At 44.4% G+C, this 24,242-nt stretch overlaps 1 protein-coding gene and 1 long non-coding RNA gene across 4 annotated transcripts in view; one reads left to right on the forward strand and one right to left on the reverse strand.

Annotated features, from left to right (window-relative positions):
* Positions 1-15,208, reverse strand: part of CACNG3 (calcium voltage-gated channel auxiliary subunit gamma 3) — an 80,317-nt gene extending 65,109 nt beyond the window's left edge. Inside the window, exon 1 of the mRNA XM_001501201.5 lies at positions 13,915-15,208. Coding sequence (XP_001501251.1) covers positions 13,915-14,125 — 211 coding nt within the window. The 5' untranslated portion in view covers positions 14,126-15,208. The remainder of the gene's footprint in view (positions 1-13,914) is intronic.
* The window catches only part of LOC138917155 (uncharacterized), a 37,983-nt gene continuing 28,137 nt past the window's right edge, over positions 14,397-24,242 (forward strand). Inside the window, exons 1-2 of one of the 3 annotated variants that reach the window (XR_011424711.1) lie at positions 14,397-14,528; positions 20,586-20,685. This is a non-coding gene — a long non-coding RNA (uncharacterized lncRNA). Of the gene's footprint in view, positions 14,529-16,955; positions 17,066-20,585; positions 20,686-23,717; positions 23,834-24,242 lie in introns of those variants that run through there. The other 2 variants (XR_011424712.1, XR_011424713.1) reach the window with 2 other exon arrangements.

The raw sequence follows: 24,242 nt of genomic DNA on the forward strand, positions 1-24,242 counted from the left end.
GAAAACTGTACCAAAAAGCCCACGTATGACACAAACAAGTATATGGAATGATTTTGAACAATTGGTTAAGTGTTAGAAAGGAGGCTCCATTTGGATGTTTTCCTTTGAATGACTCAGAGATTGTAACATTGAAACCACAGAGAAAAATGCAATCCTAGAAAACAACTTAGCTTTGCAATGAACGATATCTACATAATCATAATAATGTTCATCGGTTTTCATACTTCAGAATTGCTGTATAACCTCAACATGGAAGACATTAGCATATAGAATAGAATGCAAATGGAGAGAATCTTGACCATGACAAAGCAAGGATACAAGTAACAGACGTGGGGGGACGGAAGGGGGAATGTTTGACACCTTCATTCTGTAGAGTGGGAAGCTAAGACATCCTACCCAAGGTGGACGGAAAAAGAAAGGGAGATTTATGCTATTTTTAGAAGTTAGAAGGGTAATCAATAGAGAAGGTGGAGTGAGTTAGCTAAATGCTCACCTATTATGGCAGGAAGTCAATAGATTATAAATCAGGAAATAGAGGATGAAACACATTATTTAGAGATGTGGATGTATCCACAAGAAGAACTGAATCAGAAATGGTGGAATGAAAGCTTGCTCTGAGGACCAGGTCTCGGCGTGAGGAGGGCTGAGCACCCCTGAGGTGGATGCACGTCATTAAAAAGCCTTTCTATATGATATGATGTTTTAAATAGTGTGCGTGATTAAATGTCTTTTAAATTGTAAGATAATTTTTAGAAGTTTTTGAGCAAATTGTGAAGAATTTGATCTAGAAGAGAAACACGTACCCCTTATAATCTCTTTGACTTGGTAGGGCAGAGAGAGAGGGAAATGGTATTTATTAGATAGTCACTGAGCTGGAAGTAGCTGCCATTTGGTGGCAAGGAGAGGAGGAGGTAGTGAGGGTACAGGGGCAAGCTTGCCTTTCCTATTTTGTTGTAAGAGTTTATATTGAGAATGTGTTTTTGTATTACTTTTATAGGAAATGTGTTTTAGTTAAGAAAATATGACAGGAAAAATATGCCACTCAGAAGAACATGACAAAAGTCGAATATCCAGGATTATTTGTAAGAAAAAAGAAAGTTCAAAAAGAAAAAAAGAGGGAAATGTGTAGTCACCCAGCTAGTCTCTGTGGATTTCTAAAGGTCGGCTATCATTCTGTTCTCTTTCCCCTCTGCTTGAGGGTGAGAAATCAGGAGGTCTGGATTCACTTCCACTCCGGCCCCCAGCTCTTAGGAGAGCTCAGTTCTCTGTGAACCTACACACGCCTTTTCGGCAAATGCGTTTCAGGCATCTATTGTAGGCGAGACACCTTGGGGACGCACAAATCCTAAGAGAATATTTCTGTAACAAGACCTCCCTCCCCCTGACTATGCAGGACCCCTGCTCCAGGAGCATCCTGCACTCTTCACCTCGCTGCACTTCTTTGCATCGTCCCTATGCAATTGTGAACTCATGAAAGATGAGAACTTGTCTACTTTATCCTCTGCTGAATCCTCAGCACCTAACGCCAACCTGACACATAAAGCAGGTGCTCGGTGAGTACCTGTAGAGCAGAGGACCCAGGCTGGCGGTCCCCTCCAAATGCAAACCACTCACTCTGCACCTCCTATGGGGTCTCCGGGCTGAGAAGAGAGACCTGCAGGGGAGAAGATGCCAGCTTGAGCTGGAGAAGGCTGAGGAGCTGTGAGTTAGGAAAAGCTGCCCTACAAGAATGATGACTCTTGGCTTTGCAAGATTCAATAAGCATTAGAAAATTTCACACCATTGTTCTCCCCCTTGCCCCCCACCCCATTTTCCCACAATAAGAAATACAGTACTGAAAACAATAAGGGCCCATGGGCTTGTCTTCAGGGGCAGAAGGAAGACAATTCTGAAGAGATGCTATTCCACCGTGCCCATTCCCTCCAAGAGCCACCTTGCTTGGTTTCCCACCTCCTCCATATTTTGGGTTAAATGTCACCTTCTCAGGGAAGCCTACCGTGAGCACACTATCTACCATTTCATCCCCCTCCTGACCCCAGCACATCTCCCCACCTAGGACAGTTTAGAGAAGGTCTGGAGTGCTGGGCTAGGACTCTGCATTTCCTATGCCAATGGGATGTCGCTGCAGCCCCAGCGACTCCAACTGGAAAATCAACTTTGGGGGTGGGCCAGACTGAATTTGCCTTGCTTCAGACCTTATTATCTCCTGGAACCCCTGCCATCTCTCCCCTGCTAGGGAGCTAAGCCATCACTCACCACAGAGTAGAAAAGCAGAAAAGAGCAATTATTATGCTGTGCGACAGACCTTTGACTCAGATTAACATCATTGCCTCTTGATTTGATCTTTTTATTTTTCTCTAAACACTTAAAGCATTTTGATCGCAAGCCAGATTCATCTTTGGTGAAAAGTAATATTTTGAAAAAACAGGACTTACTTGGTAGTACATATTTTAAGGCATTTTAAGCTGATTGGTAAGCTAATTGGTTCTGCTGTCCTATAATTTGCAAAGGGTGAAAATGATTTGTCGTAAATATGCATCTATATTAACAGCTCTATGCCAAAACCAATTTCCACAGGTGACAGAAGAATTTTGTAATAGATGAGGTGATGGAAGGCACCCCAACGGTTATCTATGATTTTCTGAATCACTTTAATTTAACAGGTAGGTATTATTGTATTCCAAGGCAGCTATGCATGATGCTGAATAGCATATGCTGCAGAATACAGAGTGGTGGAAATTCCATTTCCTAAACATGCAGATAACCAAATATATATAGAATCTGAAACACAAGGAATAGCAACAGTGCCTGCTGGGTCTGTGTACAATATGTCTACACAACATGTATTTTCTTTTTTCTTTGCCCAAGTTTGCACCCAAGGTATTGAGGAAATTTTTAAACGAAACTGTTAAACAACTCTGGATAATCTTTGAGGAAAAAATGGAAAAATAAGGATGGACAAATAATATTGAGATTTTCGAGACTGTGAAGTCGGACTTCCTCAAAATACAGGCTGCTGAATTAGCAACAACTGTGGCAGGGATTATGGAATATATTATTTAAAAGGTGGTTTGCAAGCATTTAAGAACAGAACAGCATTAAGAATTAGCATGGATTCACCAGGAGAAGCTCAAGGTAATCGCATTACCTACCCTCAAGCAACAAACTCAAGATGTATTTATTGAGTGTCTACTACGTGCCAGGCTCTGGTTCTAGGCTTTCTAGGCTGGTGGTTCAGGAAAATGTGGTGGATAATGAGTGTTTAGAAGGCAACAAGATATTTAATAATGTTTCTAACTATAGGCTGGTTAAAAGGTAGATAGAAGGTATTAGGCCTTGCCTGCCCCCAGCTCATCCTAGCTGCCTCTTCCTGGCCTACTCAAGCCCAAGGTCACTAAGAAGCAGGCCTGGTGGTCCATTGGTCCACTGCATATCTGGTGGGTGTTTGGTGCTTTTCAAAGATTGTTTTCGGCTCTCTAGTGCTGCATGAGAATCAGGCTACAGATCCCTAAGTACCAGAGTTATCCAAGCCAGAAATCTTAACTCCTGCCTGACACAGAGTTGAAAGCTCAAAGAAGTCAAATAAATGATGCGCCCAAGTTTGCTCCTCAGGCAGCGGGACAGCCATGAACCTGATGGCATCCCCAAGTTTGCAAACACCCCCAACTCCGATGCAGAAGACGTGAGAATCTCCAATAGCTTACTCACCTGCGTCCAGTCAGGCTCTTTACGAAAGAAACTCTGTTCTCACTTCCAAAGGATCGGTGTTGCCTTTTTTTAAAAAAAAAAATTCATATTTGATCTCCAGAACTGGTGTTTGTTCACAGCCTACTGCTACAATGTTTAAGTCTTGTTAGCTTTACCCTTTGTTTTCTTTGTCCTTGCTTTCTGGATTTGGAATAAAAATTGGCAAAGGTTGGGTTAATTATTTTTCACAATATTTCCAGTCAATGAATGGCTCAGGGCCAGTGACTGACACAAACTCTCCTTGACATAGAAGTGGGCATGTTGGAGAAGACCCACCCCACTAGGCGCTTAAATTAAGGCAGTGCAGTGTGGTGGTTAGGGTGAAGCTTCTGGTTCAGCCCTGCCACAACCTAGCAGATGATCTTGTGCAAGCCACTTCATTTCTCTGAACCTCGGTCTCCTTGTTGGTGGAACAGGCCTACTCGTGGTACATGCGCTATTACGAGAATAAGTTGCATCTATTTATACTAAGCGCTTATCCAGGTGCATGGACTACAGTCCTGAAAGGCAGCACAGGGTAGGGCTGGAATCCCAGCTCTGCCTCTTACTAACCATGTGCCTCTCTGGGTCTCCGTTCTCTCACTTGTAAAGTGGGGGTAATAGTAGTATCCAGCTCTGAAGAAGTCACAGGGTGAAATATTTGTCAGGTGCTGACCTAGTGCCTGGCATATCGCATGTGTCTGCTAAAGAAATAAATGAATGCTCAGGAGTTAGTTCAGAAATGAATGTTCGGTCTTCTGCAATAATTGCAGCCTGCACACAGAAGGTGTTCATTAAGTGTTACCTATTCATTATTTAGACCACTCTGTGGCGCCTCTTTCTGGAATTCTCACGGCCCATCTTCTCCTTCTAGAGCTTCCTTGGAAGCAGCCCTCAAGGATCCATACTGGCATCTCATCTGCTTACTGATCCCAGAAGGAGGGGTAGACCTATCCTGGAAGTGAGCCCCCTCGTGCAAACCCAGGAAGTGGCCCACAGGTGACACCACTGCTTTGCAGGGGGTTCTCCTAGGCTGGAGAGCTTCTAGTATGGACTTTGCTGTTCATTTGCATCATTTTGGACCAAGCCGCAGTAAGACCATCAAAATGTTGGGTCAAATACTGAATTTTCCTTCTCTTCCTTCATCTCTGTTTTTTTTTTTTTTTCCTTCCGATTTTCACCAGCTCCTCTGTTCCCTGCTCCCTAAGTGTCAATGCCACTTAGGGTTCTGTCATTTTCCCTCTGGGTACTCATTGGGTTTTCTCTGGCACTTCTGATGTACTTTCATGTCTAAAATTACCATCCATGTTTGGATGAGCCTAAGTGCCATCCCAGGTTTCACGTCTGTCCTAAGCTCTATATTAGTGATTCTTAACATTTTTAGAGGACAAGACTCTCTCTATAAAAGTGCTCTTTCACATATTCTCTAGGAAGTTTCATAAGCATATGAACTCATCCACAGAACTAGATGGAAGAGTGCCTCTATCTGGCCTCCCAATACCGATGGCCTGTTCTGGACCTCAATTTCTTCACCCTCACCCACTCAGCACCCATGTCTGATTGAGTCTACTTTCAATCTGTCTGTACCGTCCCTTTCTTCTCATGGCCATCAGAACACTGGCTCCCAAAACTTCCTTCTCTGCCAGCCCCAAAGACATTGTTCCTTGGGTACCTGGTCAGGGCTGCCTTTTCCTGGAGACCATCTGAGAGGGGAGGATCTCATTGACTTCCTTTCAACCTTTCCACGTCTCAGGAAGTGGTCAAGGACCACCTGGGCAAAGAACTAAGCGAGAGGACTCCAGGAAAGGCAAGAGGATTCAACAGAATACCTGATGAGAAGAAGAGTCTATGATAGAGGCAAGCAGTGCAAGAAAAAAGGAAAGCAATTCAATACTCTTGGGAAAACAAAGGGTACTTCTGAAATAAAATGCCATTATAGATTCCCACGTGTCTCTCCATGAGCTATAGAAGGGGTCAGCGAACTTTACTTTTTCTGTAAAGGGCCAGACAATAAATATTTCAGGCTTCTCAGGCCAAGCAGCAAAACTGAGGCTACTATGTAAGTATGTATACAACAAGAGAGAGAACAAATTTTTATAGACTTTTTATTGGCAACATTCAGAATTATGAATGCCGAAATTTGACTTTCTTATAATTTTTATGTCATGAAATATTACTGATGTTATTTAATTTTTTCAACCTTTAAAAAATATACAAATGTTCTTAACTTGCTGGCTGTACAAAGTAAGCAACAGGCTGAATTTGGCCCTTGGGCCATTGTTTGTCAACCCCTGAGATATAGTTATGTGTCACAGCTTATATTCATCATTGGGTTTTCAACTTTTGTGTGTGTGTGAGGAAGATGAGCCCTAAGCTAACATCTGTGCCAATCCTCCTTTATTTTTTTGTATGTGGAACATCTCCACAGGGTGGCTGGTGAGTAGAGTAGGTCCACGCCCGGGATCTGAACCTGCAAACCCTCGGCCGCTGAAGTGGAGCATGCAGCACTTTAGCCACTCAACCACAGGGCCGGGCCCCGAGTTTCCAACTTTTAGAATTTTAAAGACAAAGCATGATGATATCTATCCTGTGTATCGATGAGTGTCGACTTAGTGGAGTATGAACATGCAATTGTTTTATTTTGGCTTTCCACTGCATTATATCCAATCCTTCATCTCCTCAATGATATTTTGGGCCGATTTCATAACTTCCCAGTCTCTTTTGGTTGTTAAAACTTCCAATCGCATATCTGATTGCAAAGCTAACATCTCTGCTCCTCCCTCTCTTAGATTCTAGCACCTTCAGTATGTTGTGGCAGGGAACAGGAAGTAAAAAAGGCCAAAATGTCTCTTCACTGAGCTGGGTGAGGTTGCAAACCTTTACTGTTCATTGTTACCGCTTCTTCAGCTAACAGGGCTCTTCAGTTGTCAGTGCTCTCTGCGGGCAGGGATCTATGTGTTGATTACGTTGTGGAGGCACGTGCATTGGTTATTGGAGGGCCCTGTGGGGCCTTTCCACTGCAACTTCCCTCTCTGATGTGGGATATCTGAGTCTGGTCCAGCGTTTTCCAACCCACCTTGGCTCCCACCACTGGCAACTCATGGCCCCATGCTGCTGAGCCTGTGGTTGGCCCGTACAGGATCCTGTGAACGTTTTTAAAAGGCCCTTCCCCCTTTAGATGGACTCAGTTTTGGACCAAGGTGCATGGTTTGGGGAGAGGAACATGGGTTGACTCTCAGCCCCTTCTTGACCCCTGAGCCAGGCAGCTCTGTGCAGGGTAACATCTTCATAGATGTCATGCAGCCCTGGCTAGGGTCTTCTTACTTAATGGGTTGCTCTCTTGGGTAGGATACTGACAAAATGGCTCAAGTTCAGGTATCCACCACCACATCTACTCAACTCCCAGAACATCCCCATTCCAAACAGCCTGCCTGGTTGCCGTTTCCTCTCTCAGCCCTGGTGTTTCTGCCCAACTCCCTTGCTGAGGTAGGCACATGAGCAGATGAGCAGCTGTGCTGCCTGAGCAAGTGTCAAATCCAGGAGTGAGATGCCAGTCTCTCTTTCTTCCAGGCACCCTCAAGCTTTATGAATGATTCTTCTTGGAGCCACAGGCAACTCACTTAGGAACTACAAGTATTGGGAGGAAGACAAGCACTGGTATAAGAAAGCTAACTTATCATTTGCCTTAGCAAGTGGATATTGTCCAGAATGAATCAAGAACTAACGGTCCACATATTATTTAGAGGTATGAAGGAATGAAAGAACCACAAGAAGAACTAGAAGAGAAAGAGTTGAAAGTGCCTTCTACTTGTGTTTCCCCATTTTAGAGATGAGGAAACTCTTGTGAATCTCGGAGATTAAGTCTCAGAGATTAAAAAAACTTCCAAAGTCTTGCAGCCAGTAAACAGCAGGATCCGGGTAAGAAGCCAGGTCCGCCTGACCCCACAGCCCCTGCTGTTACCCGATATTCCCTGCGGTCTCTCATGAGTTATTAACGGCCCGTTTGCTCCTACATTGAAAAAGTGGGCTCTGGCAGGGTTGTGGAAAGGGGAGAAGAAGAAAAACAAGCTTAGAGTTTACTAGGCTTCTCTTTAATTTCAGAAACGTTGGTTTCATTGAGGGTACTTCCACAAGTCTGAGTATAATTTTCAAATTGTTTAAAACATAATTTTCCTAAAATACAAAGTGAGTTCATGTCAAGTTTTATTTAACTCATCACTGAGGGAACCAGCAGAATGACAAAACTGGTTCAAAGAAGGATCTATATTTTTTCAGGAAAAAATTCTGAAATAAGATTAAGTTAGATATAAAATGGATTAATGTCCTAGGGGGTGGGCAATAAAGCCACAAGGTTTAAAGTTATCTCCTTTAATGAACGGAAATCATTTGCACCTCTACTGAAGAAACAATTTATTGTGTCTTCCCAAGTTTTCTACATGCAAACATCTAACTATACAACTGGCCCCGAATCTATAATAACAGCAAAGTCACACAAAGTTACATTCTCCTGGAAAATCAAATGACCTCTTACGCAAGCCTGTTAGACACTGCTCTATGGGAAAGTTAAAAGGACATAATCATCTTTTTGCCTGATTTCTTTTTTTATTTTTTCTTGACTCATGCTAGTAACCCACACTCGTCACCCATGTTAATAATCCACACTGGTCACCCAACTTTGGAATACAGATCACTTGCCTTTATTCTAATCCAGAAGATAAAATTTCAAATGATGAAGCAAACAAAAGTATTTTCAAGGCATCTACTTCCCTAAGATGGATATAATCCTAACGTCAGATTCTCGAGGGCTGGGTTTGAGGTAGAAAGAAGAGGAGTAGGTCTTTTCCACCAGTGATGACACAAGTAGGAGTAAGATTCAAAATATTAAACCACCAGTAGGACACAAGACCAGCCGCTCAGGATGGATGCTCCCATAGGGTTGGAGCAAGATGGTGCAGGGGGCTAGTGGAGGACTTGGGCCAGATGCTGTTTACCAACAGGTAGAGAAGTATTTCCACCTTTTAAAATTCAGTGTGGCTATATGGACATGTTCTGGCTGAATGTTAGTCATGCTCACACCCCAACCTCTGCCACCTTCCCAATCCTGACCTGCCCCACAAACACAGTCATGGTCACTCACCCCCATCCTGCCTTAAGACTCCAGCCCGTTTCTCCCTTCTCTCTGCCTCTTGGGCTTTACGGACAAGGAAGAAGAGGGCAGGGAAAAGAATAGGGAGAAGGTCAGGAGTAGGGAAGAGAATAAGAGAGTTCTGATGCGTTCTGCATCCACGTCTAAGGGAAGGAACAGCATCAGACCTAGGATGGGAGGAGCAGAAGTGACTATTGGTACTGCTTCTAAGCTCCAGGGATGCAGCAGTGCCCCAAACAGACAATTGCTGTCCTTATCGAGTTTATATTCTACTAGGAGATATGAAAATTATGAGTTAGTGTATTTGAAAGCACCTAGTGCTGGGCTTGACACGTGGGAAATACTCAACCAATATCATGACCTTCTCTCCCCCTTGTCCTCAACCACATCTTTGCAGCTTCCCCAAAGGCTTCTGAACACATAAATAAAGCTGGAACCCCATCTGGCTGAAAAAGTCAACCATCTGGAGATTGGGAAATATGGGGGAACTTCTAATGACTGGATATTTTTTTCAGTTTTTCAGCCAGATGTTTGATGTCATCCAGGCCCATCTGTAGCAGAAATAGCAGTTTATTGAAGCTCTATTCTAGAATTTTAAGTTCCCTGTCCTAAAATCCTAAATGGGCTTTCTTTTCTTAGTAGGCATTTTTTTTAATGAATAGAAAAAGTAAATATTGGCTAATGAAGAGCAATTCAGGAATCAAATATGAAACTATCAGAAATTTGGAATAAAAAGGCCATTTAGATAATTTCCAGGGCACAAAACTGGCCATCCATGGGTCAAATTCAGCTACAGGGTGAGTTTGGTTTGGCTGGCACTGTGTTTTTTAAAAGTTGAATTAGTCGCCCACATTTTAAAAATCAAAATTCTACATCTGGCATTTTAAAATTTGGAATATTGAGCCAAATTTGGTTTCCCCAGGGTAAAAATCAATTCCAGCTAAGTAGGAGTTGTCCCTCAGATGGGGCTGGTGCTCTCCAATTTGCCGCAGTCCGTGTCACTCTCTATTGCCCCCATATTGAGACCAAGTTTCTTCTATCTTCTCAAATGCACTGTTACTTTTCCTCCCATAGAACTGAGTTAAGAGGACTGTGAAATGCTTGTTTCACACTTTAAATTATCTGCCTAGTCCACGTGAACATATGGATTTTTTCCTTCCTAATCTAATCTTAGCTGAAGCCCTGGTTTCAGAATTGGGTAAACAGAGGTCCAGATGAGGAAAATAACACGCACAATTCGCATTACTCTTAGTGACAGAAATGTGATTAGTACACAGGGTCTCTTGCTACTAGGCCTGTGGTTTTCCCACTATCTAAATACATCCCTTTGATTGTATCTGGGACTTCAAGAGGTCCTCTTAATGAGAGAATCACATTTTGAACGTGTTCTCATTCAAATTCAAACGCTGCCATTGAAAACACGCAGCAGGTTGGGGCACCACTTTGTGAATGCCTTGCATGCTTTCCAGATAATGAGTCAGGCATGCGTTTTGGTTTCTCAGTGTGGGTGTCTCTACATAGGTCGATTGTTTTCTCATTCAAAGCGTGTCCTTTGCTGCCTCTGAGTTTGTGCCTGTCTGGTGGCTCCTGCACCCCTGCAGACACTGCACAGGCATGCTGGGTATTCTGGGCTCTGGGGCTTCTGAATGGAAAAACCCATGTGTCGGGGCATTCTCAAGCTAACGTCTGTACCAGTAGCAACCTATCCAGCAGAGCATGAAGTAATGTTGTGTAGCAAATGCTCTTCGCCTAACACGGCTTAGGTGAAGTACTGCCTGCTGGGTTATGTATGTGACCTTGGGCAAGTCATATGACTTCTTTAGGCCTCAGTTTCCTCACCTATAAAACAAGGATAATAACAATACCTACAACATTGAGCTCCTTTGAAGATGAAGGGGGTAATTTTTCAAAATTCTTAGAGCAGTTCCAGCACATAGTAAGTGCTAAATGTGGAGGACATTTTGGTGAGTTATAGAAATGAAAACTGGAAACATCCTCTCTCTCACTTGAGCAATGTGATCCTTTTTAACACATGTAGTCGCTCCCAGGCCTATTGTAAATTCTCAGTGCATAGTGGCTTTAACATCATAATTGCTTGGAGGACTTTTAGAAAATCCAGATTCCAGTGATGCACCGCAGACCTATGGAAGCCGGGAATCCAGTTGAGGGGCCTGATCGTCTATTTTTTAAAGTTCCTCACGTGATTCTGATGACTAGCCAAGTTTGGAAACAATTGATGTAGTTGTCTTATACTTGAATATCTTTGGTGGTGGAGAACTCATAACCTCTTAAAGCTTCCCATTCCACATTGGGTAGTTACTTATATTAAGGTAAAACTGTTTTCCTCTAGCTCCTCCTTCTACCCCTCGAGGCCACACAGAACATTTCGAATCTCTCTTCAGTATGACAACCCTTCAGACGTTTGCAGGCAGCTGTCATGTCCCTCCTGAGCATTCTCTTCTTTTGAACAAAATAGCCACATTCTCTCATGGCTCTTAAAAAGTGTAAATGAACTAACTCTTCTAATTTGATATCAAAGAAAATTGAGCTACAAGACCCCCCACTATCCTTTGACGTTAAAGGACCAGAAAAATGAGGATGTTGAGGCTCTGGGAGAGAGGAGATACTGAATGAGAGATGGCTGTACCTTCATTCCAGCAACGTATGAATGCTGCCTACTGCATATGTCTCCCCATGCAGAAATCAGAGGCTCCTGCAAATTCCTTGAACACTTGATGTATTCAGTACATGAGGAAAAATCTTGGCCTCAGATTTCAGCCAGGTCCATCTAGTGCTGGTTATATGGGTATAAGCATAGCTAAAAAATCATTGGGATTCATTAAAGTTCATGCATCTTACTATATTTAATACTTCAAAATATGTTAAAAAAAAATTAGCTGGGCCAAATTGCATGGAGACTGCAACAAATTTTCTCAAAAGAGTTCACATGACCAAGAACATATCTTAGAGTCATCCGACTCCTTCTTGATTCAAATTCTCACTTCTCCCACTGAGCCCACAGAATGCCCGAGTGCGGTTCCAATTCCTTGTACAAACTGTGGGTGTAGGACATGATGTTGGAGAAAAGAGAAACCCTCAGTTGAGAAATTCTGAGCAAGGGTTCAGGAATTTTAGGCCCTAAGAGGGGGAGCCGAAATTGGTGTTTAATTGTGCATTCTCAGGTTTGGTTCCATGAGGCAAAAGAATTGGAAATTACTAAAACATGGTCTACATATGTGCCACTTTGAGCTTGGGAAGAGCTTCAGATTTTTTATGCCATTCCTAGAACCATGTAGCCATCAAATCACCCACCAAATCACTGCTTCACAAAAGATTATTCAAGTCCTTATTGTCAGTACAGGAAAGGGAATTATGGAATTTCCCTAAGGTAAATGACTTCACCATAACTGATCACAAATAGCAGATTTTTGTCAATGTTTAGGAAAGAATTATTCTAGAATTTCCATCAGTATGCTGGATACAATATAAGCTTTGGGTAGTGCTAATTCAAGACTACCTACTCCAAACTAATCATTTCCCAGATTACTAAACTGAGGGTTAGAGAGGGTAAGAGTCTTTGCCAAGGTCACACAGATAGGTTGCAGGATTAACCAGGTCTTTCGACTTCAAGTACAGAGATCCTTGTTGCATTGAATGTAGTTCTTTCCTACCTGGGCTTCCCACCAGTTGCAAATTTGCCTTGCAAACACAATCAATTGTAGTAGTGCTACACTCAGGAGAGCAGTTGTTCAGAGTGTCAGGACATGGGAAGGAGGCCAGGGGATGACGCAATATTACACTAGCAAGTGATGTCATAGCATGATTTCCTAAGCGATTTACATAAATGCAAGTTCTCAAGAAGCCCTGACAAATGCCAGCCAGTGGGCTGTAAGCATGGAGAACCAATGACAAGCAGGGGACGGGAGCATACAGAAAACCCAGGTTTCCTTGCCCATCACTGTGACCAGCTTCACAGATTCCCCAGAAACCTGAGAAAACTCCCTTCTGCCCCTCTAATCCCCTCTGATCTGAGAGTGTCTTCTCTCAGGTACATAGGCTCCAAAGAACTTTGCTTTTCTTCTCTGTCTTTCTGTTTTCTCCCACTGACATCCAGGCATTGCCTGTGATGCTGAGAATGACTCCTGGTGTAGTGAAAGCAAGTTTTATAGGGAGAAAGGATACCCAGGAGCTTGGCATTCTAAAATTGGTCCATCCTCTTCATTATAACTTAGAACAAATTCTCATTTTTTAACATTAGAAGTGACAGGCTTCGATTCTTGGAGAATCCACCTCATGTAAATATCATCGAAATATATTTGTTGGGCTTTGGGGATGATTTAGGAAAGAAGACAGGTGGATTCTAAGCACCAAGACTTCGGTTTTGTTTTGATCCCAAATAGCGAAAGATGTATTAATAAGGACGTTTTCTTAAAATGTCTGTGTGTTCATGTAGGGGTTCACACATGTTAGTCTAGAACTGGTTGGTAATGGAAGTTCATGGAAATATCTGGTTAAACCAAACTCAGAAGAAACTGATAAGACTGTGTTGAGAAATAAGGAAATAGCTCAAAGTGTGCCAGTCTAGGTCAGGGACTCTCATTCTTTCTCTCTTTCTCTGTCTCTCTCACTCTCTCTCTTGTCCCCCCTCCCTCTCAGCCTCCCTCCCCCTCCCTCCCTCTCCTTCCCCTCCAAAATGCAATTTAAGCATAGCCAAAGACCCATCTCAAGCCAGAGACCAGAGCGGTTCACAATATGCCTAAGGATTTTGGATTAGAAGACTTTTGTCAACTGCAGAAGCTGCCTAGAGTGCCACAAAATCTCATCTCATGAAGCTTTTACAAAAAACAATCAACAAGACTCAACCCCTTCATTCCACACAGCATTCGTCTTGCTGGGAACAGTCTGGACATCTGCACGTTCTCAGCAATAATTTGAGCTATTCCTCTTTCCTTATCACTGCCTCCATCTCCCAAACACCCACTGGAACATCAGAATATCAGAAACTGGATTATTTGGGACCAGTAAGAGGAATTTGCAAATACCTTCTAGGCAGCAGGTCCTCCACAGCCCCGAATGGGTCATTACTTCTTCATTCTTCCTGCTGGTTTCATTATCACTTGTAGATTTAGTCCTGCACACACCTCTGGAATATAACCAGTAGTCCGTGCCCACTGCAATGGTCATTAAACTAAAAGCTGCGAAGGCTCCCACAGTGGTGATCAACATCTGGATACCTCTGTCACACATCCTCATAATTCTTCATGGTATTCTGGATGGCTGGGGGTGCAGAGGGAGCTTCAATGCCAGAGGGGAAAATCACTCTGCAGCTGGATAACCTAGCACAGGCGCTTCCAAAAATCCGAGTCTCCTTCTGTCAGCATCCACAGGGACTTTGGGAAAGCTGGGATTTCCTGTCAGGAGCTCTGTCTTGTTCTCTGGGTCGCCTATGGCCCTCGGAAGGGTGCAGGCTCCAGGGGATTGGTCCACATCACTGCTGCTTTCTGAGGGTCCCTGGGTTCCTTTCATTCCTCAGGAGCTTGGTAAGGATGAGGGTCCGTGCAGGGCATGGCTCCAGAGCCTGAAGATGCCAGCTCGGTTTGAGATGCGCCTGGCTCCTCACAGCCCCAGGAGACTCAAGGCAAAGAAATCCAGAGAGGTCTGTGTGTGTGTGTGTGCGTGCGTGCGTTTGTGTGCGAGCGCGTGTGCTGGGGGTGAGGGCGGATGGCAAAAAATAGCACTGCTGGGAGGCGAGTCGCTGAGAAGAGTGTTCATTGCTTCCCCAGCCACCCAGGAAAGCTCTCCGCCTGCTCCCGACACCCCCGCTCAAACTGGAGAAAAGACAGTCCTGGGGCGGGGGCCGGACGGTTTCACCGGAGGGCAAAGGTCCGTGGTGCTGAAGGGACAGCTTCTCTGCTGCTGCTGCACCCCCGCCTTTCTAGCGCCCGGCCTGGAGACCTGGGGTGCTGAAGGGTCGGTCCTCCCCCATGCCCTTCCCCCCGTCCCTTCCCAGACCAGCCAGCCGGCTCGGCTCTGCCTAGTCAAGCCCACGCTCCGCGCAAAGTTTCGGGAGCCGAGGGTAGTCAGCGCCCCGGCTCCTTGGCGCTGCAGCACAGCTCCGTTCCTCCGCTCCCGGAAGGGTTAAGGAAAGGGGAAGGGGAAAGAAGCCCGCAGCGCACTCTGGGGCTCTCTCGCTCCCACCCAACGCGGCGTTTCCCCCCACCAATGAGCCAGGCAAGTTTGCCTTTTGCTGCGGGCGCTGCTGGAGCCCATGGGGAAGACCGAGTCTTCTTAAAGGGACCGGCGACTCCGGGCGACGTTTCTATGTCTCACTTGGGCGGGCAAAAAGTGTTCTCACAGGCACATCTGTGTATAGTCTATCTCAATTTGGTTCCCCAGAAAACAAACCAATATGTCTACCCTCCTTTCTCTGGAGCTCTGGTTTACACCGGAGACAACGTGCTCAGATCAGAGCCGGAACTGTTCATATACATGATTGTGTATTCCTAAAAGACAGAAGGAGCTAAACGTATATAGACTCTGTTGTACACATAGCAGGGATTTGGGGCAAAGGGGTGTGAGTACCGGTCTCTGAATTCACATATATATTAATATCCCTACATTTGGGGGTGCGGAGGCGATAGATTAAAGGCGGGAGAGCCACCAAAAATGTCAGATTCTTTCCAAGGGTGCTTGGGATATTCATTTGTTAAAATCCTTGTCTCAGTTAGACTAGGAGGCAGGTGAAGTTAGGTCTGCTCTCCTTGTTAGTCCAAAGTGCACATGCCACTGCACACCTGAAAGCTAGTGAGACTCTCCCTTCGAAATAGTCAGTGTTGCAAAACAGCGTTTAAGCCAATTTTTGTTACTATGCATTCTGGCACAGCCATGAGTCACACTGAGTTGACTAAGGACAGTCCACAGAACGCCTTTAATATTATTTTTTTCCTACAGCATGATGGAACAGATGCCCAGAGGCTGGGTCTTTGGAATTGAGGTTGCTTGGGCTGTTTCTGCAGTCCCTGAGATGTGTCCATAACCAACTGTCATGTTTGAATGTTATTTAACTGGACAAAAATATAATGGGAGGTAAACTCAAACACATATAGTCCCCTGGTGTCATCTCTGGCTGTCAGTCTGAGAGATTCCTTACAGATGAGTGAGTAGCAGCAACGTATTGAAGAGTTCCCAAATGCAGCTCACAACTTCTCAGTGACTTTGCTACTTTTTCTTTGGTGTTAAACTCACTTGAAGATTTGGTTCTTGGTATTAGACATATACGCACTTTCATGCATAGGTTTGAAGATATAGTCATGGTGTATTGTGTTTGAATGTTTACCTGTGCTGTGTCCAATTTAGTTACGAGCTCTGAGTACCTGCGAATTTGTTGAAGTGAAGCAGGTATGCAAATACGTGTCTGTGCCTGCATGCAATGTTGTGAGCCATGTGGCTATGTTTGCTGCAGATGCATCGCTCTGTGCATGTGTGGGTCTACCTGCCTGTGTATATGTATACTGTCAATTTGTGCACTTATATTCATTTAATTGCATATGCATGTGTCATGGTCCATTGATTTGTGGGCAGGAAGTAGAAATGTTGTAAATTTGCCACACAACCAAAATGGAACAGATAAACTTGGGACCAGAGCCACACTAGCCATGCCCCTGAAGAATGACAGGAAATAATGGGGGAAAGTATACAAAGCCTTCTATATAAGTTACTTAAGTGTTCTTCCTTTCCTAAAAAGAAAACTTCCTTCTCAATAAAGTGTCCGGCCTTGATTATTTATTTTTTTGTTTGTTTATTTATCTTTAAGGAAAAAGCCATATGTAACATGGAGGTGAAGTGGGTCTCTGTTGGGAGGGATTATTAAATGAGTGGAATTTTCCTTCCTTCCCCCTCAGATATTTAAATAACATGAAATAATTAATAATGACCAAAACAGCCATTCAAGGATCTGTTTGTTTCTTCACTTACTCCGATAAGGGTGAGAAATGTCTTTTCTCAAATCAGGACCGTGTCGGTGGAACGTCAATGGGCTTTGGGCCGTAGGGAGAGTATGCTCCAGTCACTGCCTTCAGCAGACCCACAGTAACACAACAGCAGCTCCGTCTCCACCTCCTCAGCTCTGTAGTGTAGGCCCCACAGACAAGGTGTGGTGCCCGGGAGGTCCAGCAGAAGGAATCAGGTCTCCAGGTAGGACAGTGCGGGGTTGGGGGGAGAGCTTGGGAAGATGAAGGTGAAAATCATGGGTCAGGATGTGGACAATTTTTCTGAAGGAGAGAAAGGGACGCATGTGACAAGAATGAAGCTTTATGCTGAGCCTTTGACATGGTGAGGCAGGATGATCCTTTGCAAGACCTGCCCTGGCCAAAGCTGCTCACAGAGTGTGGGGAGTCCTGAACCTGCATTTGGAGCAAGTCAGAACACCTGACTGGAGTGGGTGTGCGGAGGCAGGGAGGCCGTCAGTCAGCTCCCAATGGTGCCTCCCCACTTACTAGGGGGTGACCTCATCCTTTCATTCAATTGAATGTGTAGGTGTGTGTACAGAGGTGCGTAGAATCAGCGTCTAAGCCTAGATGTAATTGCTCATTTTCACCACCAGAGGGCTCTTTCACCAGATCAATCAGGGACCCAAGAGATTCAAAGCACTCTCTCTTCTCATAGTGATGGAGCCAGACTTTTTCTGTGTCTGCTGACGATCTTCTCTGATCCTACTAACGTGGCGGGAGACTGGGAGGCATTCAGACAGCTTAAAACTGACGTTTGATTCTCTTGTTACGGCTTCTTCTTTTTTTCCTCGGTCGGACTCTTAGCCGGTAGGGTAGCTGGCATGGTGCGTCCGTGCTTTTTTCTGTTCATCCTCTCATACATCCGAGTTAACCTCACCTCAGGAGGAGGGGTCACTGCTCCCTGGAAGCTGTTGTGTCATTTACGAAGGGGTGCTGACATCTGATTCAACTCAATAAACGCTTCTTGAGTGCCTACTACGTACAAGGCATTCTGATTCGCACTTTGGAGAATACGAAGGTGTGGTTCCTATGCCACAAGGAGCCCGTTACAGAGTAGGGGATATTTTGTTAGTACATTTTGACTGTAAGTAGCAGAAACTCACTGGAGCTAATTTAATGGGGGGATTTGGTATAAGGATATGGTGGGGTTTCAAGGAAACTTTGGGCAAAGACACAATCAGGTTTCGTCAAGGAAATGAAATCAGGCAATAAAAGCCATCAGGAGTCTTGAGAGTCACTCCATTTTTATCTCTGCCTCTTTTCATGTTTTTAGTTGAAAAAGATTGTTTTGCTTTCTTTACTCTTTGATTCTCAAGATGGAAGCTAGATTTTGAGTTTTCGTGTTTTTTCTATCCAAGAGACTAAACTGAGCAGTTTTAATCTGAATTCTAAATTTCCAGGAGAGACAAACTGATTGTGTCATGTACCACTTCCTGGCCCAACCAGTTGGTCACAGAGACAGGGTCATGTAGCACAAACACGGCTATTGGGACAAGCCCCTGTGAGCTGTGAGTTGGAGAAGGGATGACACTTTTCAGAGTAGGAGGAATTTCCATGAGATCTCAAGAGACAACTATGAAACTTCCATGTGATTCGATTTTGGAGCCACTCTGATGACGCCCAGGTGCTCAGCAGTAAAACATGATCATGAATGAGAAGATGACATGGCAGGATTTAGGGGCTCTGAAGATATTTGAGCTCTCTGCCAGAAGCAGAACTGAGCTGGGTGTCAGTGGTACCAAACCAGCCTCACCTTTGTCTATGCTCTTCTTCCGAGGGACATAGGTTAAAAGAGAAAAACTCTTCTGAGGCACCCACATGGGTATAAGTCAAGGAGATGGTGAAAACCAAGCAGACGTAGACAAAGTGATGTAGTGCCTCCCATCTTGTAATTTCCCCTTGATGTTTTCACATGGTCTAGTTAATAGTTTTCTACTTTTAGATGCAATCTATAGAAAAAGCATTGAAAGCCAAATACGGTTATAAAACACATCGTCACATTATTATTTAAACTTTAGCCTTACTAACGTTCTTTCAGTCTCTGAAAACCCCTATCCTATCTCACCCAAGTGCTTGCAAGTTCTTTTCCTACTGTCTAGGGTGAGGATAGAAGTTGGGTAGTGCAAGGTGGGGAAGGATGGCAGGGGTGCAGCGTCCTGATATTACAAAGGCAACAGCAAGATATGCTGTCCACAGCTGATGGAAGGAGAGCTAGAGGTTTGAAGATGCTATTGAAAGTTACAAAGGAAACCAATAAAGGAACCAAAAATGTTCTACAACTATACTTGGGGTGAAGTGAGCTACACTAAGGCAGAAGCAGTCACCGTGGATACCTTTGGGGAGAGAGACTGGACTGGGACCAGGACAGCTGCTTTTCATTACAGCCCCTTTGATTTTTTTAAATCTGTGCATGTATACTCTGATAAATGTTTAAAGTTAATTAAAAAATAAATGAAAACAGTAAGCAGCCTGCCACCTGTCCATCTCTCGCAGCCACCTCCTGCTTTATCAGTATAGAAATGCCAGGTGTTTCCTGTGATTCATCCGTCTATTCTCTGGGTTTGGAATGCACTTCCCTGAGATATTCTTCTTATAAACAAACTTTTATTTTGAAATAACTTTGAATTTACATAAAAGTTGCTGCCGCCAGATGTTCTCCTGGTTTGATTCCTCATATCATTCATATCCCAGCTCAAATGTCACCTTCTCAGAGAATCCTTCTTTGACTGCTCCATCTAAAATAACACCCCATACTTCCCCTTGTCCTCTCACTCTGCTTTGTTTTTCTCCATAGCATTTATCAATATCTGACATTATCCTATGTACCTGTGCACATATGTACATATGCATGTATATAATGTTTTTGTGTTTATTGTCATCTCCCCAACGAGAGCAAAGAATTCCGTGAGGCTGGGTGCTTTGTCTTGTTCGTGTCTAAGTGACGAGCCCCTGAAACAGTGCTCAAGATATAGTAGGCACTCAATTAGTATTTGATTAATCAGTTAATTGCGTAAATGGTTTTTATCGTTCACATACTGTGCTAGGCACTGAAGAGTCAATAATAAGCAGGAAAAAACTTGTTCTGGATCACCGGAACTCTCAGTCTGGTGGCAAGGATGGAAGTAATGAACAACTAAGAACAATGGTAGTAAATGCTGCTGGTACCCCACAAATGCCCAGATCCCCCTTCCTGGATGGGTGCATTTGCTCCTTCAACCCTAACCTCCCCACCCCTCTCCCTGCCCTCGGCTGCCCCTTCTTGGGAAAATTGCTCTCAGCTGATAAGAGCTGCCTCACCCAAGGAACCACCAGCCTCTCCCCCAGGGGAAGCCTGTAGTCAATGAGTGGCTGATACAGGCGTGCAAAAGGCTGCCCTCTTGTCAGAGGCGGGGACAACTTAGCGGTACAATTTATGCTCCAGAGTCATCTGTGGGTGAGGCCAAGGCTGGACTTTGCCTGGGATCACATCCTTGTTTGACTCTGGCCCCTTACTCTGCGGTTCTCAAACTTTAGGGTGCATCAGAATCACTTAAAAGGCTGGTTCAATGACAGATTCCTGGGTTTCCCTTGCAGAGTTTCTAGGGTAGCTCTTGAAACTTTTCATTTCTAGCAAGTTCCCAGGTGACGCTAATGCTGCTCCTTTGGGAAATCACAAGTGGAGAATCACTGCCCTTCCTTATACTGTTTCCCGTACTCCCTTACAGGTTTTCCTAAAGATCACTCCTCCTAAGAGTCAGCCGCCTCTGAATCCCTGCCTCAGGCTCTGCTTCTGGGGAACTGCATCTAAGACAACAAGGAGGGTTGGTAAGTGCTCTGCTGGGGAAGTGCAGGTGAGGGACAATGAATGCCATTGAAGGTCATCAAGGAAGGCTTCACAGAGGGAGTCCCATTTAATCAAAACCCTTAAAGATGAGCAGACAAGAGCAGGGGAAGCTGTGTTCTAGGCTGTGGGACTTGTATGTTCAAAGCCCTGGGGCGTGAGGAGTTGGAGGGAATGAAAGAAGTTTAGGATGGCTGGAGTGTAACGTGGGTTAGTGTGGCAGACTCTTCGTGCTTGAATACTACGTACAGATGAGACGTTTGGCCATGAATACTCTTCCAGACAATATTGGAAACCTATTGGCTTTTTGGAGGAACTATATTGCCAAATACTTCCCAAGCTTGATATGTAGCAACCAGTGACTATTAACCCCTAAACAGGTAAACCCCTAAAAGATTCCACAGCCAAATAGGAAGATTGCCCTCCCCCAATTCCATCTTAGATGAGTCCAGGGAGAAAGAAGGACAAAGAAGAATCTTCCAGAAGGCAGATAGAAGCATGAGGGAAAGTAATGGATAAGGGAGTTCCTCCTTGCTAGCCAGGAAACTTCTTTCATTCTCAGAAAAGAGAAATTTTGTTATTCCTGCTCAGTTGGGTTGATCATTTCTACAAACCTGTGGATGCTATGTGTACCTCAGTCTCTGCTTTTACAAGGACCTCATGGAGCTGGCCCAGTGGTGTAGTGGTTAAGTTCTCATGCTCTGCTTCAGTGGCCTGGGGTTTGTGGGTTTAGATGCAGGGCGTGGGCCTACATACTGCTCATCAAGCCATGCTGTGGAAGTGTCCCACATACAAAACAGAGGAAAATTGGCAAAGATGTTAGCCCAGGGCCAATCTTCTTCACCAAGAAAAAAAAAAAAAGAGGAAGATTGGCAACAGATGTTAGCTCAGGGCTAATCTTCCTCACCAGAAAAAAAGGACCTCTTACTGGTTATCTGGTTCTATCTGCATAATTGACTAATGGGTGTGCTGGTAGCAAGTAAGTTATCTTTTAGTTTAGACCAAGAAAAGACACCTACAGACATGCCAAAGAGGCCTGCACATTGCCCAGAAATCCTACCCTCTGAAGAGGCGCGTCTTTGTCATTGTCTTCTTTGGAAAAAGGTGGATGTGTTCTGTGTATGGAAAGATATTTGCTGGCAAAGGGGTGAACTGTTGCAGAGGCTGCTAGTTGCTCACCTAATAGCCTTTCTTCATTTCTTTTTAACTAATAAAACTCCAATTGTGATTGGGAACGCTCTCTGTCTAGTCGAAAGAAAATTACATTTTCAACTCTCCTTGAAGAGAAGGGCGGACCTGTAACAAAATTCTGACCAATAAAATGTAATTAAAAGTTGTTTTGTGGACTATAGCCAAAGATGGAAACAACCCGAGTGTCCATGAACAGACGAATGGATCAACAGACGTGTTATACACCCACAATGGAATATTATTCAGCCGTACAAAGAATGAAGTTTGGACACACGCTACGACACGGATGAACCTTGAAGACATTATGCTAAGTGAAAGGAGCCAGTCACAAAAAGACACATATTGTCTCATTCCACTTATATGAGGTACCTGGAACAGGCAAATTCGTGGAGACCAAGTAGACTAGAGGTTGTCAGGGGCTGAGAGGAGAGTGGAATGGAGAGTTAGCGTTTAATGGTTGCAGAAGTTTTGTTTGGTATGATGAACAGTTTCAGAAATAGTGGTGATGGTTGCGTAACATATTGAATGTAATTAATGCCACTGAATTGGACACTTAAGTGGCAAGTTTTATATTACTTACATTTTACCACAATAAAAAAATGAGGGAGAAAAAGTTATTCTGTGGGATTTCCGGAAAATCTCCTTGAAGGGGGTCGGTGCTCAGACTTTGCTGGAACGTGTGTTGCGTTTTGCTCTTCCCTTTCACCCTGCATGGAACTAGAACTCAGTGCTGGAGTTTGATTGGCCTTTTTGTTACCATAAGGTGATAAGCACAAGTTTAGGGATGGCAGAAAATAAAATAAAATCGAAGAAGCCTTGGTCTCTGATAGCATTACGGAGCCACCATTCCAGGCCAGGACTGTTTATCTCCAAAATTATTAGTACATGACAAAAACAAACTCCCTAATTTATTTCACCCCATTTTAAGTTTAGCAGATGAACATAAATCCCGATTTATACAGATGAAGAGAAGCGGAATTAGAGAGGTGGTCTATTGGTCATGAAGCTTCAGTTGACAGAAACTCAACATAAAACGTGCGTAAAACAAAAGCAAGCAATCAGCGCATGCGACTTGCAAGTGCAAAGTGACTTAAAATATCCTCATGAGTGACTGGATCCAGGGCTGCAGACAACGGCAGTCAGGATCTGCCTCTCCGTCCCAGCGCTGTCTCCGCCTGCACGGGCTGCATTCTCAGCCCGCCTCTCTTCTCAAGTACCAAGAACCCCAGGCTTGCATTCTACCAGCTAAGCAACCCTAGAAGAAAGAGCACTGTTTTCCACCAACAGTTTAAAAAAATGTTGTGGGGCTGGCTTCTCATTGACCCATTTGGTTCACACCCACCTGTGTCAATCGTGGTTGCCAGGAAATGGGACTCATTGATCTTCAGGTCTGGGCTGTCCTTCTGTCCCTGGACACACAAGGAGGAAGATGAGCTTCATCTTAATCTGTGAGGCCTGAGAGTGGGTGAAGGACTGATGCTTTAGAGGAATTTGAGGGTGCTCTTGTCAGAAGAAGGAAGTAGAAAACACTGTAGATATGTGGATGCCAGGTCATGCAGGGCCTTTTAGCCACGTTAGATCGTTCAACAAATATCTGTTAAGACCTGCTTGTTTACCAGGCCCTGCTGTAGGTACTGAGGACGGAGCAGTGAGCAACAGTTCCATGCCCCTAAGGAACTTACATTCTAGGTAACAGAGACAGCCAGTGAGCCTGTACCCAAACAAACAAAAAGGGCAGGAAGTGACACATGCTGTGAGGAAAATAGAAGTGGGTCATGTGACAGGATGTGAGCGGTGTTGGCAGTGGAGGAGGGACTGCTTAGGTAGTGCGGTCAGGGAGGGCATTCTGAGGAGACTCTGAGCTGAGCAAAGCCGATGCACGCAGGAGGAGTCAGTCCTAAGAGGAGCTAGGGAAAACGTCCCCAGCAGAAGGATCAGCAGGTACAGACAACCTTCTCACAACCCTGTTGTGAGAATGAACATGGCTTGTTGAAGGACAGAAAGGATACTGTGGTGGGAATCCTAGGAACAAGAGGAAAAATTATAGTCAGTGAGGTCAGAGAGGTGGGCTGGGGCCAGATTATACAGAGCTAATGGGCCAGGGTGAGTAGAGTCGGGTGTTCTCTAACAATGTGAAGCCACTGCACCATTTTAATCAGGGGAGTCACATGATCTGATCCATATCAGATCCATATCAGATCTGATCTGATCTGACCAGATGGATCTGATCCATCTGAGTGGGTAACGGACCCTACAGGTGCAAGAGTGAAGCCCAGGAGACGGATGAGGGGGCTGTTGCGTTAACTCGGGAGGAGACGTTGGCGTCTTGGACCAGGCATGTTAAGGATCA

The sequence above is a fragment of the Equus caballus genome, chromosome 13, assembly GCF_041296265.1.
Source record: "Equus caballus isolate H_3958 breed thoroughbred chromosome 13, TB-T2T, whole genome shotgun sequence".
In the NCBI taxonomy this organism is placed as follows: domain Eukaryota; kingdom Metazoa; phylum Chordata; class Mammalia; order Perissodactyla; family Equidae; genus Equus; species Equus caballus.